At 47.3% G+C, this 11,943-nt stretch overlaps 1 protein-coding gene across 3 annotated transcripts; it reads right to left on the reverse strand.

Annotated features, from left to right (window-relative positions):
• Window positions 1–790: 790 nt before the first annotated feature.
• Window positions 791–11,362, reverse strand: LOC132475552 (sentrin-specific protease 5-like). Of its 3 annotated transcripts, none has more exons than XM_060076752.1 (12): window positions 10,999–11,362; window positions 9,580–9,705; window positions 8,417–9,247; window positions 7,918–8,067; window positions 7,329–7,440; window positions 4,759–4,906; window positions 4,207–4,260; window positions 3,759–3,836; window positions 3,145–3,282; window positions 2,234–2,317; window positions 2,029–2,079; window positions 791–1,717 (listed from the first exon to the last, which is right to left on the reverse strand). In XM_060076752.1, the coding sequence occupies exons 2-12, from the start codon at window positions 9,665–9,667 to the stop codon at window positions 1,607–1,609; spliced, it is 1,845 nt and encodes a 614-aa protein (XP_059932735.1). In that variant the 5' UTR covers window positions 9,668–9,705; window positions 10,999–11,362; the 3' UTR covers window positions 791–1,606. The 3 variants fall into 3 exon arrangements, with proteins under 3 accessions (XP_059932735.1, XP_059932734.1, XP_059932736.1); XM_060076751.1 differs by having other exon boundaries at window positions 10,992–11,362; XM_060076753.1 differs by having other exon boundaries at window positions 4,213–4,260; window positions 10,992–11,361.
• Between the last annotated feature and the right edge of the window lie 581 nt (window positions 11,363–11,943).

Here is an 11,943-nt window from a genome sequence, read left to right on the forward strand (position 1 = left end):
ATTTAGGATTTGTATTGGCATTCCCAGATATTCTTTGATTTGTGCAGGTGCTAGAGAATGCTGTAATATGGATGACTGCAATGGTAGTTTTCCCTTATAGAGCTGTTTAAGACAATGAGTCATTCGCGTTAACATCAGATTACTTATCGTCTGCGATGACGTTATTGATGATTAATGCATAAATCTAAAATGTTTTCAATGTAATGCTATTCTACTTTATGCATAATTACGATAATGAAGCTCCATAAGCTTGTTTATTTTCCATGTACGTTTTATTTTTTAGCAACCATAACGTATTGTAGAAGATATATAAAACAGTCAATTATGTTTCAACAACTTCAGTTGGGAAGAAAAAAAACAAAAAAAATAACAATCAGAAAAACATAACACAAAGCTATTAACAAAGTTATCCTTAGTTACAAAAAAAAAAGAGTAGAGGGATTAATACCACTGTGACAATGAAATCTTCTAATTAGCCTGCATGGTCCATGTGAGTCAAACTATAAAACCAAAGGACTAAAGGTTTCCAAAAAACTTTTTGAAGAAAGAAAAAAAACTGCCACACAGCAACACCTCACGGACAATGAGAAAGGAACAGCGTCATTGAGTGAGCCACCATGTGTGAACACAGAAGAAACAACCATTTGTAACTTTGCATTATGATTGGGTCACATGGAAAGACCGATACAGACAAGATGGGTAGAAGACATTTGTGTGGAGTTTCAATTGGTATGGGCTGTGTACATATGTTTGTGTTTGTGTGTGTTTCTGGGGGGGGGTAAGATATCGAGAAGGCAGGGAAGGATGGGGGCTACCGGCTTTTTTTTTTTATTTGTATTTTTTACTTTATAGTTTAGCCCCCACAAAATTGGCCTCTTTCAACCACAATAAAATAATAACCGTTGACATGTACTTCACATCAAAGTTGCCACAATGGAGAGAGGAGGGCAAAAAAAGATGGAAAGGTGGGGAATTTGAAACGAGTCAGAATGATGAATAAGCATGGGGGGGGGGGTGTGTGTGTGGGGGGGGGGGGGGGGGGGCAGTGGCGATGTGTCAAATGAAATGCCTTCTGGATGTGGCCATCCCGAGGACAATAACAACAGCACAACACACTCCTTTTGAATGAAGGCTGCTCTTGTAAGCCCAGCCGATCGCTGCCCTTTGTCCTTCGTAAGGTTTGCATTTGTGTCCTTGCCTCTTCCAAACTTTAACCGAGGCGTCGCCACGGAGGCACCTTTGCCCTGGGGGTGTGGGGGTCTGGGGGATTGTGTGTGTGGGGGGGGGGGGGGGGGTGCAGGAAATCAAAAGGTGGGCAACAAAAATAAACAAGAGAATGAGAGAGAGTGAGCGAGAGAAAGAGAGAGAGTCGGTCTCTGCAGCCCACTATGGGTGAGTATCTTGTGTAGAGACGACGACGGCCGCCAGCACCAGCCCCACCCGACCTCCTGGATCAGGTCGTGTTCGGCCGACTCCCCCCCCCCCCCCCCCCCCCCCCCCCTGCGGTCCTCGGGGATTCTTCCATGAGGCGGGGGCCGGAGTTGATTCGCCGGCGTGTGGCGATGGCGGTCGGGGGCCAGGTTGGAGGGCGGGACCGGGGGCGGGGTCACAGCGTGAGTTTGCAGTGACACAGTTCTTTGTACATTTGCCTTCTCAGCCGAGGCATGTCCTGTTGTCCGAAGCTGAACGGCAGGCCCAGCGCCAGACACTTGCAATACTGTAGGGATGGGGGTCAAGAACAGCGAGCGAGCGAGTGAGTGAGAGAGAGAGACGAAGAAAGAGAGTCAGAGAGAGAGAAAGGCAGAGGGAGATTGGGGTGAACTGAATATTGTCAAGCGCTTTGGCCACCGGTTACAAAAAAGCGCTATATAAATGCAGTCCATTTATCATTTACCAACACATTTAAGACAGCCAATGCCTGTATATTTCTTTGTGATCCTGAAATGGAACAGACGTGAGGTACGACAATCAAAGTGAGGGAAAACCGTCCCAGTGTGAGAACGGCTGTGGAGGACTTCGCACACCAACCTGTAGTACAAAGGCCCCGCAGTCACTGTCGTTGTTTTGGCGGCCCACGTTCTGAAACACACGCACACATATTTATTACAAGTAATGCACATGCCAAAATATTGCACAAATACTTTTTGACACTCTACAGTAGATGTATCCAAAAGACTAAAGTAAATTAGCAGATTTACAACGTCAGAGGAAAATAGTTAAAAAAGGATCTCACCATTTTGAAGAAGCCATTCCAACCTGTTAAAAAGTCTTGCCGCTGCTTTTTGATGGCCTCAGCTTGAAGGTACTTGAAGATGTGCTGAGTGAGAGCAGATCACAGTTAAAGATAGACACACAGTCCACCAATGAGAACTGTCCAATATGCATTATCTGTGACAGCAGATGGCGAGCTCAAGGTATTCGATCATGAAGGGTGTGACGATTCTTAAAAAAAGAGAACGAATCCGAAGTGCAAACATCCAGGGTCCCAAGGCGCGGTTCAGTCCTTCTGTGTCCCCCCCCAAAATACCTTCTATCAATTATTATTTTGGTAGAAGCAAGGAAGAAGCACAGAGCTTCGACCATTTGTGGTGGGAGCCGTCTGCAACGTTGCTAATCCTCGTCCATGATCTTTCAGGAAATGAATAAGCATTTTCTTACTTTTTTGACGCTTATTTGGAAGAGCAAAACAATCTCTCTCTGCCACGAGTTTTGCAGAATTGAGAAGGAAAGGGAAATCCCGGGTGTGAAAATCCCCTTTTAAAATCTCCCAAAGAACCTCTCACGTCCACCGATAGGACAACGAGTGGAGGCATTTCCCCAGCCTTGCAATCATTTGGTCAAAGTTGGCTCCGTCCGATCCTAAAGTGGCCGTGCTAAACAGTGACATGTTTGCGAGTTAAATCAATTGAATGCATTTCTAGATCCATTTCAACGTTGCGTTGCTAATCAGACGATTGGTACTCAGAAAAATGTGTGCACGAAATGCATGGCGTTTGGACACATTTTTGGCACTCTCTACCCATGCATCAATTTCATCATCGTTCTGTTTAATCCGGGGCTGAGACAGCGTGTGCGGGGGGGGGGGGGGACTTCCCCGTCCTTGGCGCTCTCTGGACGGGTGGGTGGGTGGGGGGGGGAACCAACCTTTGGACATCGGCGGTTCAGGGTGCGCTGGGAGTCAAAGTAGGTGATGGCACGGCGGGGGATGTCCACGCTGACCAGGGACCAGTGGACCTCCAGGTGGATGGGGATCAACAGCAGATCCTTCTGGAAGATGTCCACCTGCAACGGGAAGAGGAAGGTCAGGGAATGAAGAGAGAGCGGGGGGGGGGGGGGGGGGGGGTGGGGGGGGGGGGGGGTTGGAAGGGAGTACCAGAGAAAGGGCATACAATAGAAAGAACTGCTTCGTAGATGGTTGCCAGGGAACTGATGAACCATTGAGATGCGTTTTGATTTACAGTCAGCAGAAGCCTAAGGTCGCCCGAGTAGAGAGAAGTAACGTACTTCGGTGGTGGTAAAATAATCCTCTCGTACATTAATCTCAGATAACGGGATATTGCGTGTGATTCCTTACTTGGACTGCAATTAGATTCTCTTTCAGACATGAATCTACACAACCTCCACTTCTGTTTGGAGGTTGTGGATAAGTAAAAATATTGGTTTGCTTCTTGTCGTCCTTAGTGTTGTTGTTGTTGTCGACCGTAGACAGAGATCCCACGGGGATCCGAGCCCTCCCAAGGAATGACCAAACAACTTACGTTTTTCGTCCACCGCTTGACTCCGTCGTAACCTTTTGTCCGCAGCTTGTCGTAGAAGAAGCTGTTGAAAAAGTGGACCTGGACACCGGAGCAGGGAGGAGAAGAGACATGGCATGACTCGAGGAGAGGGGTGACTCCGTTAACGGAGGCCGTTATAAGGGGGTGAACTGATTTGATCAGAAGAGTTTGAAGAGCCTCTTCGTCCCAATCTCAGAAACTACCACCATTATGGATATCACAAATGACGTAAACATCTCATTAGACCACATTTGTATGGTTCCTCACGAGGATTTAAGACTCAAGGGCAAAGAATGAATTTTAATTAAAATAAGAAATAATCACATTATTTGAGTGAAAAGGCCATGGATTTTTGAAAAGAAATTGAAACTTTCTTTTCACTGAAATTTAGCAGATCAAAACCATTTTTATTTATGTTGTTCATGCTTACATTTACCTTCTCTGGCACCGAATCCATGACCAGGTCACCGTACATGTTCATCACCTAAACGACAAAAACATTATTCAATCACACCTCAAGGTAGAATACTTGAATTCCTTTGGGCCATCATATCTCCCTTTAAAGCAGTGTTAGAGGGTCTAATGCAGATACAACCATCTTCCGTTCCTACTTGTTTTTTTTAAATGGCCTTTATTATAAACACTAGGTTTCAGTGTGATCAGCCATTCGGAGCAGATTAAAAATATGCCCTCGCCCTAAAACGTCCAAAACGGGCGTGTCCGCCTCGCTGTGTGATGGACAGATAAGCCAACCAGTTGGCACAGTCCACTGGGTAGGCTGATAAAACTGTTCTACCCCGCATTCATCCGGAGGTGGACACGCCCACGTGTGACGTCACCAAGGCGCAGGGCTTGGATTGGCTAATCACTCACAAGTGGCGGTAAAACAGGGGGATCTTAAACCGTTGCTTGTGTGATGACTTCCGATCGCTCAGGCACTGGGAGGGCCTTAAAAGGGAAGGGGGGGGGGGGGGGGGGTTACCTGGTCGTTGAGCCAGTTCTGTCCGTACAGCGTGCTGAGGTCGTCCATTGTCAGGACGTGGCGTTTGTAGTTGACGCGGAATGTCCGCACCAGGGCGGTGCCAGAGGAGCGCTGGAAGGACTGGATCAGGTGCTGCACCACCACTTTCCTGCCACCAGGGGGAGGGCCGCGACACCGGTCAGCATGAGCAGCGGCACTAATTGCCCACATTTCTTGCAAAAAAATGACAATGGCGTGTATATTTACCATGCACCTTAATCAATGTGAATGTTGGTTAGCAAATTAGCTAACTTTGGACGCCCTGGGCGTGCAAATACTCATCGGTGGTTTAACATGATCAATTAAGTGTTAAAGGTCCCATGACATGAAAATCTCAATTTATGAGGTTTTCTAACATAAATATGAGTTCCCCTAGCCTGCCTATGGTCCCCCAGTGGCTAAAACTTGCGTTTGGTGTAAAACGAGCACTAGCTGTTCTGCTAGCTGTTCAGAGGCTAAAGCGCGCTGATTTGGAAATCTGTGCTCATGACGTCATGAGGAATCTCAGCTCCTCCCCTTACTCTGCCTGGCCCGCCCAGAGACGTTGGCCCGCCCAGAGACGTTGGCCCGCCAATGAGACTCGACCGTGCGAGCGCCACGTGTGTGTGTGTGTGTGTGTGTGTGTGTGTGTGTGTGTGTGTGTGTGTGTGTGTGTGTGTGTGTGTGTGTGTGTGTGTGTGTGTGTGTGTGTGTGTGTGTGTGTGTGTGTGTGTGTGTATACACACACTGTAACGCAAGTGTTTCTTGTCGGTTCTTTGACGTGTCTTGTATTTCCACAACGAGACTGTCGTGGGGGTTATCTAAGCCATGGTTGAGAAGGAATTGGGGGAAAGGAACTTTGGTTTGACTCGCTGAAGTACATGAACTGCGACATGCCGCCGGTTGCCGCGAGGCACCATCGCCCGGCAGCGGGCAGCCGGCCGCAGGCAGCGCGCGGTTCAGTCGACTTCAGGTTGATGTGAAAGTGGAAGAACCAGAGACGTCGCAGAACCCGACAAAGTCGTTTGTGATTCATAATATCGTCTGGAGGCGCACACAATATGTTATATGATATAGATATCTATGTATTATATGATATTATTTAGATATAGAGCTCCAGGACTGTAACGCAAGTGACTCGAGACACGAGACTCGTATTGGGGGTTATCTCAGCCAAGGTTGAGAATGAATTGGGGGGAAGGAACTTTGGCTTTGACTCCCTCAAGAACATGAACCACGACAAGGAGGAGAAAGGGATCTTTGCCGGGCAGTGCTTATGCACCTCCGCCTCCGGCGGTGGTCCCTCAGCGGGGCTCAAGCGGGAGACATTCGCCGCCAACAATCCCTTTCTCCTCCATGTCGTGGTTCATGTTCTTGAGGGAGTCAAAGCCAAAGTTCCTTCCCCCCAATTCATTCTCAACCTTGGCTGAGATAACCCCCAATACGAGTCTCGTGTCTCGAGTCACTTGCGTTACAGTCCTGGAGCTCTATATCTAAATAATATCATATACATAGATATCTATATCATATAACATATTGTGTGCGCCTCCAGACGATATTATGAATCACAAACTACTTTGTCGGGTTCTGCGACGTCTCTGGTTCTTCCACTTTCACATCAACCTGAAGTCGACTGAACCGCGCGCTGCCTGCTGCCGGCTGCCCGCTGCCGGGCGATGGTGCCTCGCGGCAACTGGCGGCATGTCGCAGCAATTCCTTCTCAACCATGGCTCAGATAACCCCCACGACAGTCTCGTTGTGGAAATACAAGACACGTCAAAGAACCGACAAGAAACACTTGCGTTACAGTGCGTGTATTCACATTGATGTGGACGTTGAAGAACCAGGAACGTCGGAGAACCCAACGCGGTCGTTTGAGATTCATAATATCGGCTCACACAGCTTTTGGCCGTGATAATATATATTATATGATATAGATATCTGTGTAGGCTATATGATAATATTTAGATATAGAGCTCCAGGACTCCCGTGTGTTCTAGAATATTTACAGAACACGGCTAAAGGCTGTGTGCGGCTCGCCATTGCGATACATCCACTGTAAACAGAGCGCATGGTGGCTGCAAGCTGCTCAGGGCCACACCCCCACCCTCCTCCTTGACACGCCCACCGAAACAGCGCATTTGGGGGAAGCTCAATGTGCGACTGGCTCGGAGTGGCTGTAACTCTGCACCACGGCTGAATTTAGGGAACGTCTTTGAATACTGTGTTAGTTGCCCACTAATACCTATATTAAAGAATACATAAAATAGCATGTCATGGGACCTTTAATAATATGAGCAGAGTTAAAGGTCCAGCGTGTAGCATTTGGTAGCCTGTAGCGGTGAGGTTGCAGATTGCTGAATACAACCTACTGCACCTTTAAATCATTATCTTTAGCATTAACAACCTCACTCTACTGATCCAGGGTCCTTTTCTATTGGTCTGATTAGAAAACCTCAAATACTAGTGATGAGGAGTCTAACGCATCACTGGTAGGATACGTTTCCCTCTTTGTTTTCCTTCCACACTAAACAGAGTTCTGGTTTATGGACCTGTGAGGCTGAGAGAAGCTCTCGCCGAAGATCTCCTGGAGCTTCTCTACGACGTCGTCCACGTGGATGGGGATCAGGCTGCCGTATTGCTGCAAAGACTCTTCTAGAATCCCTGCACAGGCCCAAGAAAAAAAAAAAAAAAATTAACGTATAGCGTATTTGAACAGTTCCTAAATTGAAAATTCTAATCACAATACAGAATAATTCCTACAAAAAAACAATTAAGCTTGTACAACAGGTCCTGCAGTTTGCCTGAACCCAACACTATGACCGTGTCCAAATTGAACTCACTTGTGCCCTATATAGTGTCCCATTTAGGACATCACCCTTGTATAGTAAATCTAGTTCCCTAAACAGTGAATAACCAATATTGCATTGTAAAAAGGTACGTACACAGGTATTTACACATTATATCCCATGATGCATAGCGGAGTTCATTATCATTGGACGAATCCAACACACCTGATGTCGACACATCGATCGCCTTCCTGCGCATAAATCACCTCTAACCTCCCCTTATTCTCATCCCTGTTTGCTAAATAGAGCATAAGGATCCGCCCACGGGTGGAACAAGCGAAGGCCTCCTTACCGGTCACGCAGCTCATGTGTTCCTCTGTCAGGGCCAGCTCCACGGGCTTGTCCCTGGCCGCGAACGAGATCTCCGCCTCCCGCCGGGCCGCCGCCGCCTCCATGGAGCCATCGCGCCGGCCACTCACCACGCATCCGTTCAGCCGCTCGTCTGCCGGGGGGGGGGGGGGGGGGGGGGGGGGGGGGGTGACGTCAATAATAATTATGGTAAAAATCATTGAAAACACGATTATTCAAACGATTATTTTTGAGTTTGTCTCTCCCAAAAACACTTTCTTACTGAGAACTTGGAAATTTCAGCTTAAAGCAATACACAAAATGGTCAAAAAGAAATTGCTCAAATCAAAGTACAGAAATGTATCCAGCCGTTCTTTCTATGAAATCGGAAAATCGATTTTATTAGTTTTGTGATCGTTTGACGCTGAAATCGTGAAATCCGATGAATCGCCCAGTCCTAGTAACAATGCAACGCCCCTGCAGAGAAAGGCTTCTCCTCCCACCTGTCTCGGACTCTGAGAACCTCTCCTCCTCCTCCTCCTCCTCCCCGTCGCCTGAGGACGGCGAGCCCCTGTGCCGGGTGTCCCTCTTCGGCTGGCCGTAGAACGTGTACCTCTGCCATCTCCGGGCGCGCCGGTGCTTCACGACCCCGGCCCACAGCGCCCGCTGGCGCCAGGACCTCCAGTGCTGGGCCAGGCGGAAGCGGCCCCCTCCGGCGCCACCACCACCAGCCGACGCCGCCCCCTGCAGCCCCCGCAGCTGGCGGAGGCGGCGCAGCGCCCTGAACCCGCTGAAACGCGAGCCGCGGACGACTGGTCGGGGCCGCGGCGAGTCGTCCTCGGTGTCGCCACGGTAACCGGCGACGGGGACGTCGAGGCTCTCGACGCTGGGCAGGCCTCCGCCGTACGGGAGGAGCTGCTGCTGCTGCTGCTGCTGCTGGTGGGGGTGGGGGTGTTGCGGAAGCTGCTGCTGCTGCTGATGGTGGTGGTGGTGGTGTGGCGGCGGTTGTGGGTGGAGGGGCTGGTTGGACTGGGAGGGAAATTGGTCGCCCTCCCACTCCTGCTCCGATTCCCCATCGTCCTCCTCGTCTTCCTCCTCCTCGTCCCATATCTCCCCTTCGAATTCTTCCTCCTCCTCCTCCTCAAAGTTGTTTTCCGCCTCCTCAAAGTTGTTTTCCGCCTCCTCGTCGCCTATTGTCTCGATTCCGTCCTCTTCGTCCTCCTCTACATATTCCCCCTTCCAGACCTTTTCCTTCTGCCCCAGCTTCAGCTGCATGGGGCTGGGCACACTGTGGCCTGATGCAGGGTCTAGGAGGTGATCCCCAGGTATCCCACCTATAAAAATAATACATGTTAAGACAAATGCCAGACAGTATGATTGCAGAGTACGCACTGTACGATTGCACATGAACACAGTAATTCATCTCTGAAACGCAAACTCCTCAATAGACATACTTTTAGGAATATATAACACAAAACGACCATTCCGGAAATATTTATTCTTTTATTGATGGTAACACTACAGAAAAATATTACCATACAAATGAAATTCCAAGTGTTTGGCATTTGCTATTGAACATTTTGAATTTTAATCTGAATAATAGTACAAGTCCATCCATCCGTCAATTGTTTGGAAGACTAGTACTAGTACAATAAAATGGGCCTACCTCCTCCGGTGTCTTCCTGGCCTACAGCGGTCAGGCCCAGATCCCCCTGCCAGCGGTTCTGCGCGAGGCTACCGCCGCCGTCTCTCATGATCCACGGGCACCCCACAACCTGCGCCAGCTCGTCGCCTGAGGACACCCCCAACGAGAGGGCACGCACAATTAGAATTGTGTTTAGAGTCTGGCTATGCATTGATAAACGTTCCTTATTGCAAATATCTCTGGCAAAAAGGTGACTTAAAAACAATCACACTCCACAAACGATGCGCCTATAGGACGATTGCTGCTGTGGAACATTCAGTCATTCTAGATTCAACATTTCGTGATTTCTGCAGGATCTTTGGCCAAACCCTAACCTACATTGGGGAGACTGTAGACATTGAAGAGTGGAAAACGAAATGGTTTGGATATTGGCCCTTATAACTCATTCATCGCTTCGATTTTAATAGGCATTTAAAAAATGTCTATCTGTGTAGGAACTTTCTGTGTTATACACCAGGCATCATGCCAATTCGACTCTCGATCATTAGTTGGTTATGGTTTAGTAATGTCTCATCATTTTAACTTTTAACTGGTTATAATTAGTCAAACTGCTACAAACGATATCCTGGATGTTATATTGTGTGCATTTAGTAAAAAATATTTAAAGGAAGAATCGCAGTAAATACCACATGTACGGATGGTACAGTAACCATTACGACATGGATATTAACCTGAGATGTTTGCAACCCTACTAGCTGCCTCCATTACCTGCGTTTTCCAAATCGTTCATGTTTCTTAATGCTTATTGTCCAATTATATAACAAAGTTACGATTCAATGCAATTTCAAGCATGCAGTTGCAATTAGCACAGCTATGTGCCCCTATTGTAAGCCACAGTATTTTAGTGATATCCTCCAATAAATGCAGAGCTCCGCTCCATGCATGTATGTATGTGCCGGTGAGCTTCTGAAAACGCCACCAGAAACAGCGGGATACACAGCAACGTAAGGCGATAGCGTCATAAATTTACATGTTTTATTAGATACATGAAATAACCAAGGAAACGACGTGCTAAGCACACAGTCGCTAAGATGTGAAGTGTTGTGCAGAAAACAGTCCCACCCGATGCTAGTGTTGTTACATGCCGATCGTGTGGGTAGTTAGCATCGTCAGCATCCATTACAGAGATAGCGGTGAGCTCTCGTCGTTTTTATTGTAAAGCCACTCTTTTACAAACAGCGCTAATAACATGCAGGTACGACCGTACCCTATTTTTGCATCCAAAAAGTAAAAAATGCAGGAGGACGTGCGTTGCTAATAGCTAACGGCGGCTGCTGTGAGGTGGAAGCTAACGGCTAGCTAGCGAGCCAAACATTAAACCACTTCTAGTGGGCCCGTGTTACCACAAGAAACCCACTGTATCGTATACGTACCGTTTACCTGCAGTTTTATATGAATGTGATTCCAGTATGGAGCGAAATGTGGGCCGTGCCTTTTAATGTTGTGGTTGGATCAGAAGCTAATGTGGCTAGCCCTCATTCAATGAAGGCAGGTGTCGCTTCGGTGGAACAGCCAGATGTCACCTCCTCACTTTGATCTTTCTCCGGTTTCCGGACCCGATAAATTACAAATTGTGATCCGACATTGGATGATATCGATTCAAAAGCATGAGTCTGTTCTACGCAGATTTTCTTATTTCACCGCAGAAGCGAGTTTTGAAATAAATAAGGCTGGGGATCGTTTAGCCGAACCATAACAAGCCCGTCGCCCAACATTTGCGTCATCTTTATTGGACGACGCTGTGTGGGGGACTCGCTTGTCTACCACGGGTCAAAAGAAAATCAGAGCGACCCAACTTTCGACCCTCCTGTCATTACTTTATACACGAATTTATATAAGATGCTCCGATCCAATATGCAATGAAACCCCGCGACACGAATGTAAATAGCTCAGTATTCTACTCAAATGTGATATCACATTTGAATAGAATTCACCTGTTGCAACCTTGTTAAATAAATTGCTGTAAGATCTAAAACCACCAGAAAAGAAAATATAGCTTGTTTGTGCGATGACCAAGCTTTGGTCATAAGATATTTTATTACAAATTCACCTGTTGCAAACTTGTTAAATAAATGTATAGTTACGTAAGTGGTATTTGATTAGTATTTGTATTGCCTTCACAATGCGATAGGCCTACTGCACTTTTATATCATCTAGGCTACCCCCTGTTTTGCATTACGTAGCAAATGCAGTTACTTTTCTAAAAGCCTTCTGCTGTGGGTGATTGCAAACGTACACAATAAATTATTCATATATCATATCTTATATCATATAAAGTTTCTTATATACTAGCGTGGTTAGTGTGTGTGTGTGTGTGTGTGTGTG

The sequence above is a fragment of the Gadus macrocephalus genome, chromosome 17 (genome assembly GCF_031168955.1).
Source record: "Gadus macrocephalus chromosome 17, ASM3116895v1".
Classification (NCBI taxonomy): Eukaryota; Metazoa; Chordata; class Actinopteri; order Gadiformes; family Gadidae; genus Gadus; species Gadus macrocephalus.

What these genes read in the sequence shown, in the direction of transcription:
- LOC132475552 (XM_060076752.1), bottom strand. Translation starts at nt 9,667, where the DNA reads ATGAGAGACGGCGGCGGTAGCCTCGCGCAGAACCGCTGGCAGGGGGAT. An exon ending in ACACATGAGCTGCGTGACCG is followed by an intron (nt 7,441 to 7,917) that starts GTAAGGAGGCCT and finishes GGGCCTGTGCAG; the next exon opens with GGATTCTAGAAGAGTCTTTG. An exon ending in AGAACTGGCTCAACGACCAG is followed by an intron (nt 4,261 to 4,758) that starts GTAACCCCCCCC and finishes TTTGTCGTTTAG; the next exon opens with GTGATGAACATGTACGGTGA.